At 36.7% G+C, this 15,394-nt stretch overlaps 1 protein-coding gene across 3 annotated transcripts in view; it reads right to left on the reverse strand.

The window, feature by feature from the left end:
* Positions 1-15,394, reverse strand: part of si:ch211-246m6.5 (von Willebrand factor D and EGF domain-containing protein) — a 67,124-nt gene that overhangs the window by 32,251 nt on the left and 19,479 nt on the right. For all 3 annotated transcript variants that reach the window (XM_059032358.1, XM_059032360.1, XM_034004453.3), the window contains 8 exons: positions 14,978-15,210; positions 12,265-12,354; positions 11,905-12,046; positions 9,693-9,910; positions 7,302-7,375; positions 5,464-5,737; positions 4,809-5,023; positions 2,883-3,853 (listed from right to left, as the gene is read on the reverse strand). In XM_059032358.1, the coding sequence (XP_058888341.1) occupies positions 2,883-3,853; positions 4,809-5,023; positions 5,464-5,737; positions 7,302-7,375; positions 9,693-9,910; positions 11,905-12,046; positions 12,265-12,354; positions 14,978-15,210 (2,217 nt within the window). The remainder of the gene's footprint in view (positions 1-2,882; positions 3,854-4,808; positions 5,024-5,463; positions 5,738-7,301; positions 7,376-9,692; positions 9,911-11,904; positions 12,047-12,264; positions 12,355-14,977; positions 15,211-15,394) is intronic.

Here is a 15,394-nt window from a genome sequence, read left to right on the forward strand (position 1 = left end):
AAAATAGTCAGACACAGGCTGTGGGGCTTTTAATGTGGCTGCCAAGGGCAGCTTGTAAATAAAATCAGGAAAAAAAACAAATTCCTTTATTATAGTAAATGATATCCAGATGAATCAGGGTGATTGCTCCTTAACATAATCCAGTGAAATGTGAGGATAATACAAACATATGCTGGGTTGTCATTGGCAAGGAAGTGACATAACAGAAAAGCAATATTCTGAATGTGAAACTGTAAGAGATGGCCCCTAAAGTTATTTTACAGTTTCACATACAGACCTTGGTCCTCACAGGCCCAAGTCTTAACTTATAAAGTAATGTTCTCACATTGACTTAAATAGCGTACCCGCTGTACAATGAACTTTCCTTTACTGTATGTTGGAAGAATCACCTTACAAACCCCCAAACGTATAGTGTGATAAATGACCTTTTGAAATATTTGGAAAAAGTTTATTACGTCACCCTATAGTAAGCTTTGGCTCAGAAATTAGGAAGGGTGTGTATTGGAGGTCTGCTCAGGTCTAAATTTAATACCTGTTCTTAACCCAACCCGACCAAACAAATCGGGACCCGACCCAAACCCAAGCCCTTTGAAATATTTGCATACCCAATCCGACCGGACCATCTACACAAATATCATAATTTCAAACATGCGCTATTGAAACTAAGTACAGTCCGTGTAGAGTCTATTGCCGATTTCCAGTTAAAACATAAATAAAGAAAAAATCACTCTCAATTAATCATACCTCATTTACTTCCTTTTCTAATAATCCAACACTGCATGATTTAAAAAAAAACTACATGCTTCTTCAAAACTTTGGTACCATAAATAGCCACACATTAAGATACTCTTGCAAATTTGCATAATCATTTTGGACAAAAGAAGTCATGTATGACCCAGCTACAGGACGAATACATCCCTTTTCAGTGTGCCTCTGCAGAGATTAATTTCCCGTCTTTTTGCTGTCATATTTCCGTAATATTTTGCAAGATTAGCCACATGGACTTTTATTGTCGCTGAATACAACAATGTTGTAATTTTTCCAAACAGTGGATTTAGACTAACCATTTCTAGCAATGTAATATTCCACTGCTACACATTCTCCTGTTGATAGTTTTTATTCACTAAATCAGCCTCAATATTTTAAATGTAGAGAATCTCTCCTTCATAGAAATTTTTGATTAACTGACATGCACGCTAGAAGTCCTCGCCACTCATGGCAGCACTTCACATTCGCGAGATATTTTTAGACAGGCAGGAAGTGAGTTTTAGAAGCAGGAAGTGAGTTTTAGGAAGTACTTGCACACAGAGGAAGAAAAAAAAAACCCTCACTTAAAATTAAAATCCGACCTGAGCCTGAATAATATTCAAACTACAACACTTATTGTCGGGTACCATCGGGATCAGGTCGGACAGCAAGACTCTAGTGTGTATACCAATTACTGTAGAAAGAGGTAAAAAAAAGTAGGTAGTGAGAATGTTGCTGTATAACAACTATACAGATAAAGAGGGTTGCTGAATAAAGTATACATTTTTTTTTATCTTACTAATATACCAATTTATTAACCCTCTTGCTCATCCTCCTGTTCTAACCAACATAAATCATGAACCATATAAAGGTCATACATGTGACCACACTGATTAATAACATTCCACACCACAGTGGTGTTAATTTGATTTCTAATTTGCGTTAAAACATATTTAGTAGAATGGCACCCTAAGGTATTAAACGCCTTGTACAAGATGCATGCTCATAACTTATGCTGTGGCTTTATCCATTGTAAAACAATAAACAATTCACAACTGGGCTGAGTGCCAGATTTGTAGGCCTGTGCATTCAAATCCCCTCAAGCCTTCTAATGTTAACTGAACCAAGAACACCTGTTAAGACTTGCCACGTTTTAAGAAGGTGTTTGCCCCCAAAGAGCACTCTACAGGAAATAAGATCCACATCCATGGCTTCACAGAGAGGAAATACTCAGCAATATACAGTACCATCTGCTTTCCTGTGAGGTAAATAGTAGCTGTAGTACTTAGCCAAGCTGTGCTTGTGACATAAAATGGGTCCTAGTTTAGTTTTGTGAGATAACATTTTCCAATTGAAAATCTAATGAATAGCATAATTTCTTAAATAACCAATTATAGAGATTTTACAATACTGAGATATAAGTATATTAGATAAATAAGATACTGTGAGACCACAATCTCTTTGTCGTCTCATAAGCTGATCCTATTGAAAGTATTATTAAACAAATGTGAGTTATCTGTTTATTAACTCACTGTCCTTGTGTTAAACAGTGTAAAACTGAACTTTAAATCAGTTTCAAAACCAAGTTCTAGTAATTACTAGAATATTGTGAACAATAACAAAGCTTACTGGACAACATTATGGCAGCCATTTGGGTCAGATGTCAATGTGAAGGTCACCATCACATTTATCTTGTAGGGTTTATATAACTGTGCATCACATCTTTTTATGATGATTTTGTCATGCTTAGATGCATACTATTATTAGCGAGAGAACATTAGACCTTTACGGGTTATTTATGGAATCTACAATGCCCCAGTATTTCATTCACAGAGGATATACCATCCTCTGTGAATGAAATACTTTCAATGCCAATGTCTGACATTCAGCAATAAATCACTGGACCGCTGTGCATATAAATGCCAAACAGGGGCAGAGACTGGGGTTGTCCAACCTGCTCAATTATTTGTTCCAGCTCCACTAAATCAGTAGTTATAACTATATCCCCTTTTATAAAAGACGTACCACAATGCAGAAAAACAAAGTTTCCCCAAAGGTATAGAGCCCAAATGCTGTAACAAAGGTTAAATTCAATCTGAAGAACTTTCTGTGTCCAGAAATGATAACATACTTACTGCTGGAAAGACTGCAGTCATGCAAACTGTGCCCAGGAAAGCACTGGCAGCCCCATTCAGTACAGAGTCCATTCCCATTACAGAAATTAGGACACCTCAGTGCAGTGATGACCTCTTCTGAAGCTCCAGTTGATCCTCCTAACATCAAGGGTTGCCTTGTCCTGTTTTCCAAAACCCTTCTTTCACACTCATTTTCAAGAAACGGTACCATTGCTTCCTCCCATGCCAGATCATCCTTCAGCTGCAAGTCTAAGATGCACATGTCAATGGCTTCATCCAGTCTTCTTCCCAACAGGTCTTTGCAAACAACCCCAATGGTGGAGTTGGCAAGGACCTGCTGGCATATTTCCAAGGCTTTAGCTGATGTCAGGCCACTTGGAGTAGGCCATGATGGTTGAACTACAGGTCTGCTGCCAGATAAATGATCCTCCGGAAAGAAATACGTAAAGCTCTCCAGATCAGTCTGACTCAAACTCTGGAATGTGAAGATTGGCAGGTATTCATAATAACCTTGTCTTCTTCTTCTACTTAAATTAATGTCCGGCCCAGTTTTATTATTAATTGTTCCTGTTTGATCATAATCTCTTTCTAATGGCTCTTGAATATGCGGATCCTCTGAAGGAAATCCTAAGGCTTGTTGCTGTCGGGATGGCACCACATTGTCCCGTTTTCTGATGACCTTGGGGAGGCTTCCTAGCGTCTGTACTGCCTCACGTTTCTGAATGTCAGTCTCGATTATAAGAGTATTGATATATTCAGTGGTAACGTCAATGAATGGGATGACTGAGGTGTAATCCACATTGTCGTTTGAGAAGCAGTAAGATAAAGGTGAGTGGTCAAATAACCCCCCCATTCTGTTTACTGAGTGGAGAGACATGGTGTACTCCTTCTGGCACCTGCAGTAATGTTTCTTCTTCTCTCCTTCTGTGACTAGTGGAGTAATGTCAAATAAACTCTCCCCAGGTGGTATCCTGACAAAATAGAAAACATATTTAAAAAAGCCAGCCACTAAGTTTAGATTTGAGTGAATTCAGTAATTAGTACTCTATATCTGGGATTGATTTGGAACTTCAGCTAATACATATTTTTGATATAATATGATAATCTTCAAGGTTATGTAATAATAAATACCATTGTTGCTTATTAATTAAAATAATACTGTTATATTCATCTGTTATATTCAGACTATCAGGAAAATTAATAAATTCCTTATCTTTACCTTATCTCCTGAATATTTTTTAATCTAAATTCTACCTGATAGAACTGTGGCTAGCAACAAAAAGCCATGTTTTTTATATTTCAGCTATTTGTATTTTAGATTAAATTTAAATTAAACACAGCAGAAATAATGAAATAACTATAGATACTAAGATATGTTTATCTTTTCTTTTAAGTACAAAAACAATATGTTCAGTATCATAGAATCCAGATATACTGCATAAAGATAATCCAAGTACAAATCTGATTTGTAGCTCTGTATCTCATTTTTAAAGACAAAGTGGAACAAACTTTCACAAGAGCTAGAGTTTAGTACACTATGACTCTGTGGTAGAATGTGAGTTTACATTTCACTACCTGTCTACAGACCTGGAAAAAAGCATAGAATAATGTCAGAAGGGATACATATGATAACAGTAGCCCAAGAAATCTTGACAAAAATCTTTACCATTACAAAAAATGGTTTTGTGACCAATATTCTGTACAAGCATTGCTTCTGAATTAAGGATATTATGTCCATGTTGTTTGGTCTGTAGTTATTTGGAAGATAAGTCACTTTAAAGATGTAACTATGAAAAATAACTGACATAAGTGTATTTTTTATTAAAGCTGTTTTGTTAGAAGGGAGGCAAAGACTGGCTTATTAAAGGTCAAAAACAACATAAAACCCACACTGCCTATTATGAATACTGTATGACAGTGAATTACCTCCACTCCTCTATGAAATCTTCAGGGTCATTATTTCTATGTGAGCGTGTTAATATGCTGCCATCAGTGCTGTGAAAGTCATTCTGACTATTTCTGTCAAAGGTACCACACAGGCCTCTTGTGCTGTTAAAATCAACGCTTGGTGCTCTCACAGACAAGCTCATTCCCCAATCGCTCACATCTGCCCGGACAAAGGCACCAGAGGTGAATACAATCTGGAAAAGTCAAAATCAAGGTGATAAAATGTAGCCATATGAGAGCTTGGTGTTATATTACACAAAATATATCAACCTGGTCCCTTTTATTTGAAACATCTATATTTTTGCTAAAAGTAATGATATCTGTATGAACATGCTATGTGTTTTACATTTTCAAAAGGAAAACCTATTAGAAAATGTCACAGTAGGTGCACAGTCAAGTCAGTATAAAATACAAAAATAAACTTGAAATGTATTACACGTACTGATGTTCATGCATCTAAGTCTCATATAATATGCAAACATTCATAATAATATGCCCTTATAATTGTTTCTCAAAATGCTCCACTAACTCCATTAAAAAGTTAAATTGTACAATTATAAAATCTTAGAACTATGGACATTCATTATTATTGTATTTTTTACCAAACAAACTATTTCATTTGTTAAATACATACAGTGACCTTCTTCCCTTGGTGCGCCTCCTGGATCTTGATTTGATCTGATGCTGGTCCAATGCTTTTCACTGACAAGTGTGGCCTGGTTTCTTGCAGTTGGCCGTTGCACATATCAAAAGCAATGATGTCATTGCCTTCCCTGACCACCACTCCGCAGTTGCAAGACACAGCATAGTGGCGACTCCCACAGTCCCACTGGCGTGCCTGCACCTCAAACTCACGGGCCAGGCTCCTGAACAGCACAAACGTTCCTGTCTTGTAATTATCAAAACGCCTACAAGGAGGAAGACAAAAGCTGTTTAAAATGTGCAATTCTAGGTACACTTTATCTTAAACTGACCTTTCGCATAGTGCTCAAGAAACAAAAGTTAGTTGTAAACTGTTACATGAGTGTGACGTATGGATGAACAGAGAGACAGACAAGTCACCTCCACATTCTCTCGGATGATGATACTTTCAGTTGGATAAACGGTTCTCCACTGTGACAGTACAAACCGACAGACAGGGCTTAATATACAGAGTATAATAATACAGGTAATGTACATGAAACAACTTAACTTTCTAGCGAAAATCTTGAAAATATAGCCACCAAATCCTTTGTACACCAAAAACTGCTTAGACATTTTAATAAGCACTATATTAACAGTAATGCACTTGGTGTTGCATCGTGTCAACTGTTGAACATTTATCAGAAACTCCGTAGCTTGCTATTTTAAATAAATAAATAAATAAATAAATAAATAAATAAAAAATATATAGCTATTTTTGATGAGTCTACCAATATTATGAATCAAACTAGAAATAACAGCTAACCTGGTAAACTTACATCTATAATTAACAATCATGTATGTATAATTTATTGACTTTATCCAAAAAGTCATATAGAAGATTACATGCAAAGCTTTTCCTCTGGTGCAAAGTAATGGTTAATGGTCTGCCAAAACTAAAAGGCTAAGAGCTACTTTTGTTTTGTTTAAGAAACATAAAAATGTGCTGGAATGTTCTCTGAGAAATGTTTTCTTTTTTTTTCCTAAAATGGAAAGGTTGCGCTAAAAGCCTTTATCAGCTCTCACTTTAGATGTCTTCTTGTCTTTAAAACGCACTGTAGTAGTGAGGAATACACCTACAAAAGGATTTAAATAGTTTATGCTGTGAACTATTACACATATTAATCTAGCACCAGTTCAGCACAGTCACACAAGAATGAAGGTCTGCACATTATATTTAACCTATGTTATACTTATGCCTTCTAACAAAGTTATATCATTTTAAACCTGCAATTTCCACTTAAAATGTTTGATCAGTAAGTCAGATATGTATGTGTAGAAATTAACTATGACTGGGTAGAGAATGTCATAAAAAACTAAAAAGTAAAAATAAATAAATAAATAATCAGGGAGTAATATCTGTTTGCTATAGGACTTTTGTTTAGATGAATACTTGTGCTCTGGTATGCAAAGCCACTAGTAAACATACACACTATTGTAGGTGTTCAATAAGACCAAGTACGGTTAAGGTTAAGAAGCAGACCAGAATTTAAAGTAGCGGGGTTCCGAAAAAATATAGTGTTAGTAAGTAGTTTGCTTTAACCTAGTATGGTATCAGATGTCACTTCTTAAATGAAAATACACATTAACTATAAAATGTGCTTCTTTCAAAATCGCACGTATGAGATCTACAAAGCGGATGGAAGCTCAGACAAACATTCCAATGCTACCACTTGGCAGAGAAGCAGTGATGAAGGTATGAACCAGTACAGTATGAGACCAATAAAAAATAAAACAGAATGATGCCTCTTGGTGCAAAAAAAAACTTTAAAAAAAAACACTCATTGTTACCTGCCATCAAATGTAATTATATGGGGATCTGTAAATGAGTAGCAACTTCCAGCTGGAATGTCCTGAACCATCACCTGGGAAGTAAAATAAAACACAGTTCAATGTTTGTGTCGTAAGCCGGCTATGACTTGAAGCAGGCTTGTGTTTTAAATACAGGGGTGGTCTATTGACTCATGGCGGCACATCACACAGATCATACAGACAGACACACACCAGGATGGCACGCACATATTATACAGTACAATGCACAGGTTGACATATAAGGATTCTGAGCTGGGGGGTGGCTTTAGGGATTTCAGCACCCCCCCCCCCGAAATGAATTATTGAACTACATGGGACTATTAAAAATATCAGCCATGCTCCATCACCAGCACCCATGCCGCGGAATGAAATCTAACCATCATCAAAAAAATCTCCATTGATCCCTGAAACAAAATACTGCCTATGCAACTGGAAGAACAGTATTATTGTAGGTATAGTCAACACAAGTGGTGGCAAAGATTGTACAAGTGTAAATATTTGTTTAGCCATTTATTACATTGTGCAACTTGCTGGGTACCATAATGTTTCTTCTCGGATTAACACAGCACACTATCTTTATTATTGTTTTACAGAGGTCTTGTACCAAAGCATTTAATACAACATACAGTGCCTTGCGAAAGTATTCGGCCCCCTTGAACTTTGCGACCTTTTGCCACATTTCAGGCTTCAAACATAAAGATATGAAACTGTAATTTTTTGTGAAGAATCAACAACAAGTGGGACACAATCATGAAGTGGAACGAAATTTATTGGATATTTCAAACTTTTTTAACAAATAAAAAACTGAAAAATTGGGTGTGCAAAATTATTCAGCCCCTTTACTTTCAGTGCAGCAAACTCTCTCCAGAAGTTCAGTGAGGATCTCTGAATGATCCAATGTTGACCTAAATGACTAATGATGATAAATAGAATCCACCTGTGTGTAATCAAGTCTCCGTATAAATGCACCTGCACTGTGATAGTCTCAGAGGTCCGTTTAAAGCGCAGAGAGCATCATGAAGAACAAGGAACACACCAGATACTGTTGTGGAGAAGTTTAAAGCCGGATTTGGATACAAAAAGATTTCCCAAGCTTTAAACATCCCAAGGAGCACTGTGCAAGCGATAATATTGAAATGGAAGGAGTATCAGACCACTGCAAATCTACCAAGACCTGGCCGTCCCTCTAAACTTTTAGCTCATACAAGGAGAAGACTGATCAGAGATGCAGCCAAGAGGCCCATGATCACTCTGGATGAACTGCAGAGATCTACAGCTGAGGTGGGAGACTCTGTCCATAGGACAACAATCAGTCGTATACTGCACAAATCTGGCCTTTATGGAAGAGTGGCAAGAAGAAAGCCATTTCTTAAAGATATCCATAAAAAGTGTTGTTTACAGTTTGCCACAAGCCACCTGGGAGACACACCAAACATGTGGAAGAAGGTGCTCTGGTCAGATGAAACCAAAATCGAACTTTTTGGCAACAATGCAAAACGTTATGTTTGGCGTAAAAGCAACACAGCTCATCACCCTGAACACACCATCCCCACTGTCAAACATGGTGGTGGCAGCATCATGGTTTGGGCCTGCTTTTCTTCAGCAGGGACAGGGAAGATGGTTAAAATTGATGGGAAGATGGATGGAGCCAAATACAGGACCATTCTGGAAGAAAACCTGATGGAGTCTGCAAAAGACCTGAGACTGGGACGGAGATTTGTCTTCCAACAAGACAATGATCCAAAACATAAAGCAAAATCTACAATGGAATGGTTCACAAATAAACATATCCAGGTGTTAGAATGGCCAAGTCAAAGTCCAGACCTGAATCCAATCGAGAATCTGTGGAAAGAACTGAAAACTGCTGTTCACAAATGCTCTCCATCCAACCTCACTGAGCTCGAGCTGTTTTGCAAGGAGGAATGGGCAAAAATTTCAGTCTCTCGATGTGCAAAACTGATAGAGACATACCCCAAGCGACTTACAGCTGTAATCGCAGCAAAAGGTGGCGCTACAAAGTATTAACTTAAGGGGGCTGAATAATTTTGCACGCCCAATTTTTCAGTTTTTTATTTGTTAAAAAAGTTTGAAATATCCAATAAATTTCGTTCCACTTCATGATTGTGTCCCACTTGTTGATTCTAAACAAAAAATTACAGTTTCATATCTTTATGTTTGAAGCCTGAAATGTGGCAAAAAGTCGCAAAGTTCAAGGGGGCCGAATACTTTCGCAAGGCACTGTATCTATCTCATACTAAGTGGTAAAGTTGGCTTGCTTTCAACTAAGGGCAGAATTGTATAGGTTTATACTATATAAACCTACTTAAGCATTATGCTAATTTATTTATGAAATTAATGCTCAACACTAACTTTCACTGGGCTTGGCACGTAACCCTTCCAGAGAAGAGGACTGTCTTTTGCTGGCTCCACCCTGATGTGACTAGCACGGTTTCCATCGCGGGTGAAGTCTGTCACAGCCATCAGGAACAGGGAGGCACTCGCACAGATGTCCCCTGTACACGGTGTCTGCTCCAGGTCCACCTGACATGCTGAGAGAGCTATGTTTGGAGCTTCCAGGCTTATACTGTCTAAAACATCAACAACACAGTGCTTGTTAATATACCAAGCATGAAAAGAAACGTATCACTATTATAACACATTTATGTATTAAGTATATACATGATGGACATTGACAAAATGTTTTTGGTTTCTTTTTAATCACTCGATCATTCATCCTTAACCATGACACGCTTGAGTGACTATGACTGAAGCATATGCACTTAATCACTTAATTAATGAGCCAGTGGATAGGACACTGGATATGGAGTGATTTCAGCTGTTGAATTGCATGCTTGAATAAAAGCAATAAAGAAAATCACAGAAAAAAAAACAATATGCCACGTCTGTCAGGAGAGCAGCACCTTTGTGCAATCGGCATGTTGGAGGCCAGACTGGGACAGCGTACTGTGGCTCGCTGTCTTCAGTGCTCACAGCCAGCAATTTCAAACCTGGCGAGACGGTATAACCAGACACACTCTGTCAATGACAGGCCACAAACTGGGAGACCAAGAGTCACAACACTTGCCCAAGATTGACAGATCATTTCACAGCATCTGTGTGATGTCAATTGTTAATCAGCACAATAAAAAGTCAAAACAGAGTTTGTCATTTTTCAATCACATCTAGTGAATTTTATCCAAATATAAGTAATACGTTTCTTTTGCTGCTCAGTGTATAAAGCAGCTGGAAGCACAAAATAAAACCTTCCAACTTTAAAATGACTTATTACAGGAGTCATCCCTATGGTAACATACATTTTATTTTATTCATAATAACATTGTACCCAAAATATAATATAACCAATTACTGCAAAAACACACTTAATTGTCTTTTGTTTTGTATTTTAAATGTTCCTTAATTGGCCTGGAACAGATGGAACATTTTAGGTTAATAATTCCTAACACATTCCCACCCTTTAATCCGAAAGTTCATTAAAATCAGATATATTACAGTTTTATTTTCTATTGGAAGTGGGAAGTGGGAAGTGGGAAGAAGTTGATAAACAGCAGCAGGATGAGAACTTTAGCTTAAAACATCTCAGAGATTATTGAATGGAGGGTGTATGATTCATAAAAAACATATTCTTAAAACAACATTATGAAATGTAAAAAAAAAAGTAGTTGCTGCATTTTGAATTGTATGCCCATCAGTTTTTTTCTCCTAACTTCAGCTACAGGTCGACAGAAACGGACAATTGGTTTGTCCAGAAATGTTGGTTCTTCTAGGTATGTAAAATCTTTAACAAGTCAATTTAATGACATACAGTAAATAGTGCCGGATCTTAATAATGTTACTCTTCAACTTTGTATTAACTCCTCTGGTGCTTTCCCTGGGGTGACTTAAAAAAAACAGTAACATTAGGTCCGCAAAAACAGTACTGTACATTACATTCCAATTTACATGTAAAACAATTATATATACATATAGTAACCCGCCTGCCACTCCCGGTCGTCCATTGCCCCTTTAAAAATTACCCGGCACTCAGAAATTGGAGGTTCTACAGCACTGACACACTATTTTTAATAAACAGAATAAACAGAATAAACAAAACTAAACAAAACACCCAACTCCGTTTTGGAGTACTAACTACCCACGTCAGGAACATTTTCTAACAAGCTGGACAGCTAAGCTGTTTACCGGCTGAAAACAAAACATACAGCTACCTTTACTAATACAATTAAAAACACCATCAACTGGGCCCTCCACACAGCAGCAGCCCTGAGCAGACTCTCTGCTTCCTTTTAATACCCTGCACCTGGCTCTAATTTACAATGATAGCCAGGTGCAGTGGATAATTAATAATAAAACAATTAAACAAAAACAATTAACTCATGTTTTTAGGCAGGGAGGATATTAACCCCCTCCCTGCTGTGTTATATTACACAATAAATAACATATTTTCCCCTTGGGTGAATAAGGGTTTTTCAATTGTGTCTGCATTTATTGCCCTATTAAATATAATACCCAATATAAATTCACCTCCATGTTTGACCTCACAAGGACAGTCACACGAATTCCTTACCGGAGTCATCAGTACTAAGTTGCAGAGTTATTTTGCAGTTCTGCTTCTGTTCGCTGTCCTTACAAGGAATGGGGACAGTGCTGTGAATTGTCAGTGAGTGGTCCTTACTGTCCTCTGCAATCTGGAAAAACTCTGGAACAAACTACTCAAAGACCCCAAAAGACAAGAAGAATAACATTATTATTATTATTATTATTATTATTATTATTATTATTATTATTATTATTATTATTATTAATATTATTATGATTATTATTAGTAGTCGTAGTAGTAGTCATAGTAGTTGTAGTAGTCATAGTCATAGTATTACCAGCTTGATGTAATAAAGTCAAAAGGGCATTAAGAAATGAAATAACACACCTTAATCCCAGCAAAAAAAACATCACTGTCTCTAGGTAAAGACTGCGTATCTGCTGAGTTCCTTAAAAAGGTGAAGACGCTACAGGAAACCTGTAAAATAAAAAATACATATATATTGTCTGGTTGTAGTTAAATATGGTAAACTGGGTATATATATATATATATATATATATATATATATATATATATATATATATATATATATATATATATAATACTGTATGTATAGTAAATATGGACTGGAGAGGACGGCCATAGTCTTCCCGAGGGGCATTTCATTTTCACTACAAGCTGAGTCTGCAGTACATATTTAATATATGAATCAGTGAAGAGGCAAGGCTGGATAGTAAATATGACTTTATATATTGTATTTAAATATAGCTGATACAGCATAAGTAAAACAATAAATAACAGAAATAAATAACAGACAATTTCTTTTGAAGTTTTTGAAGTACATACCACATAGTTATCAAAGTCATTTGGGTGTACAGCTCTCAATTTGGCTTGCTGACTGCTGCATAATACAGTTTAGATCCCCGATGTCGAATTTGTTTGAATTTCAGAAAGTGACAGTGACGTTTTAATCACCATTTTAGTGTTTGGAGCATCTTTCTTTTGCAGTATGTTTTGTAATTCACTTTCTGTTAAGTCACAGTATCGCTGTTCAGCAGTTTTTTCATATTCAGCCATTTTCTCTTGTTGTGAGGAGTTGAGGTGAAGGGCGTTCCTTTGAAAAGGGGTGGGACTGACAGTGATGTGAACCAATCACATGTCAAAGGGAGACTATTACACGGTGGTGGAAGGGTGTTAGGGCAACAATTCAATCTATTTTTCCTCCTATGATAAGGTTTTGTGTGGAGAGGCGCTATGAATTAAGAGACTGCTGTAAAATTTAAGGTGTTCTGATTGAGACTGTGTGTTTCAGTGCTTCTTTTGCATGAGTGTTATAAAATGTTGCAATTTCTCTGGGCTCTCGAGGGGCTATTACTGTTGGTTACTGCGCCTGTATTATTTTTTGGCTTCTTCATTAAAGTTATAGTTGGGAGTTGTTTCATACTGTATCTATCAATTAAAATAGATATGTAACAGCTATTAATCTTACAGTACTTGTACATTTAAATATGTACCAAGTTTTTTCTTTTTTCAAAACTGTCTTCTAAATTTAAAAGTGCTGCTTTCATGTCACATTAATACATTCAAATTGTAGTTCACACAAGCAGCAGCTCCACTGCTATTTATCTGCACTCTGATTTAACCGGAGGCTTGAAATTCAGTACAAATCGCTTGCTAAATTCGACATACAAAACACCTATATGTTACTTACACATGTCAAAAAACAAGGCACAGTAGAAACCTTATTTAACATCACTTGAAAATAAAAACAGACTAATACCAATAGTTAATGATACTGAACACATAGAATTGATTTCAGTAACACAGTAATCTATCGGATTACTGAGTTTTATAGCAGTCTGACTGGGTTTATTTTCTCCGAGGCTGCTTGGTATAAATATAATTCGGGCTGTTGATTTTACAAGCCACTAATCCATCAAAATCAATCACTTTAAGGGTGCTATTAAGTGGTTTCTTAATTGAATCCACCTCTTAGATTACTGCCAAGGTTCCCATCGCTGCATTTAACTCAGCCGTAGGTCTGCTTATGTAATGTTGACACAATGAGCTAGAACTGCAGCTCAGGTTTAATCACCAGTATTACTGAAACCGAACAGGTATTGCAGTTGATCCACCCTGTTAGTTATACTCCATTCATTATTTATTGTTTCTGTTTTTTCTAGTTACCTATTGTTCATTATGCGTTAAAAGTGAACTGAGTCTGATTTTCTTGAAAAACTGAATGGACAAAAAAATCCATCGATGTTATTTCATATACTACAGGGTGACACCCAGCCAAGATGGTCTAATAGTCAGTGATAGCCTTTCAGGTTGGTGTTGGGGAAGCGTATATCCTTGATACATCGTAAACTAACCAGGGCTGGGTGGCTTCATAGGCTTTCATTGTTTGGACCTGCACTGGAATTCATTTAGGTTAACAACCCTCTACTTCAAGAGACTGAGATTGTATCTTTCACATGGCATAGGAAGTTCCTTCCCTAACCGCATGCTGATTCCTGATCATAGTTGAAATGTTTAAAAAATATTCCATGCAATCGCCAACAGAACAGCTTTGTGGGAATAAGTCTATGACATATGTATGCATGTAGGTTTAATACTTTTAAGCAGATATAAAATAATAGATAACACCAATATATTAAATTGTTTGACCAAATCCTTTTCTATCTTTCTGATAGTCTTTTGTTGCAATGAAATTTGTAGCACAATGCATTAACAATCCTCTGTTATGCTGCACAGTCAACAATATTTACATACGATTAAAAAGAGATTTACATTATATTAAACTTTATACACTCAACAATCTCTCAATTCATGATATCACTTGTGAAAATAGGCTATGCCTCAAATTAAAGAACACAATCTTCTTACATGGAGTGTTAAATCTCATTCAAGGATACTGATCTTTGACCCAATTCGTCATGCTTGTTTTTTATGTGCTAGATTTTACTTTTGGTATAGCTATATTAATTTAAACCAAATTTAGACAAATGGAGTATTAATAGAAACCACAACAAAGCAGCACTGTGTTTTATGCCCTTTGAATGTTTCACCTTATTTGGCGATATCTGGAAAGCATTACCGTATCCCCCAGCTTAAAATGAACTCCATCCATCTCCACAGAGGAGACAGTCTGCAGGGTCGTGTCTCTTCTTATCTCCTTCTTCGCATTCCGAGGCCAGTGCCGTAACCAAACCACCACATAGCCCAAGGCTGGATTGGAAGACATGCTGGTGTAGGTACATTTCAGATGGACGCTGTTGCCAATCAGCTCTGGGGTAATGACTGGCTTTGAAGATATTGCCAAAGGTCTTGCTAAACAATAAAAAATATATCAAAAACATGTTAGCAATGAGTAATGAAGTATCGCCGAGTAATAGACTGTATAATAGAAAGTATCATAGGCAGATTTTAAATGTATGCACACTTGTACAACTTCAGTGAAAATTAATCAATAGACAACATCAATCAATAACAAACAAAAACACACACACACAAA

The sequence above is a fragment of the Acipenser ruthenus genome, chromosome 10, assembly GCF_902713425.1.
Source record: "Acipenser ruthenus chromosome 10, fAciRut3.2 maternal haplotype, whole genome shotgun sequence".
NCBI classification, from domain to species: Eukaryota; Metazoa; Chordata; class Actinopteri; order Acipenseriformes; family Acipenseridae; genus Acipenser; species Acipenser ruthenus.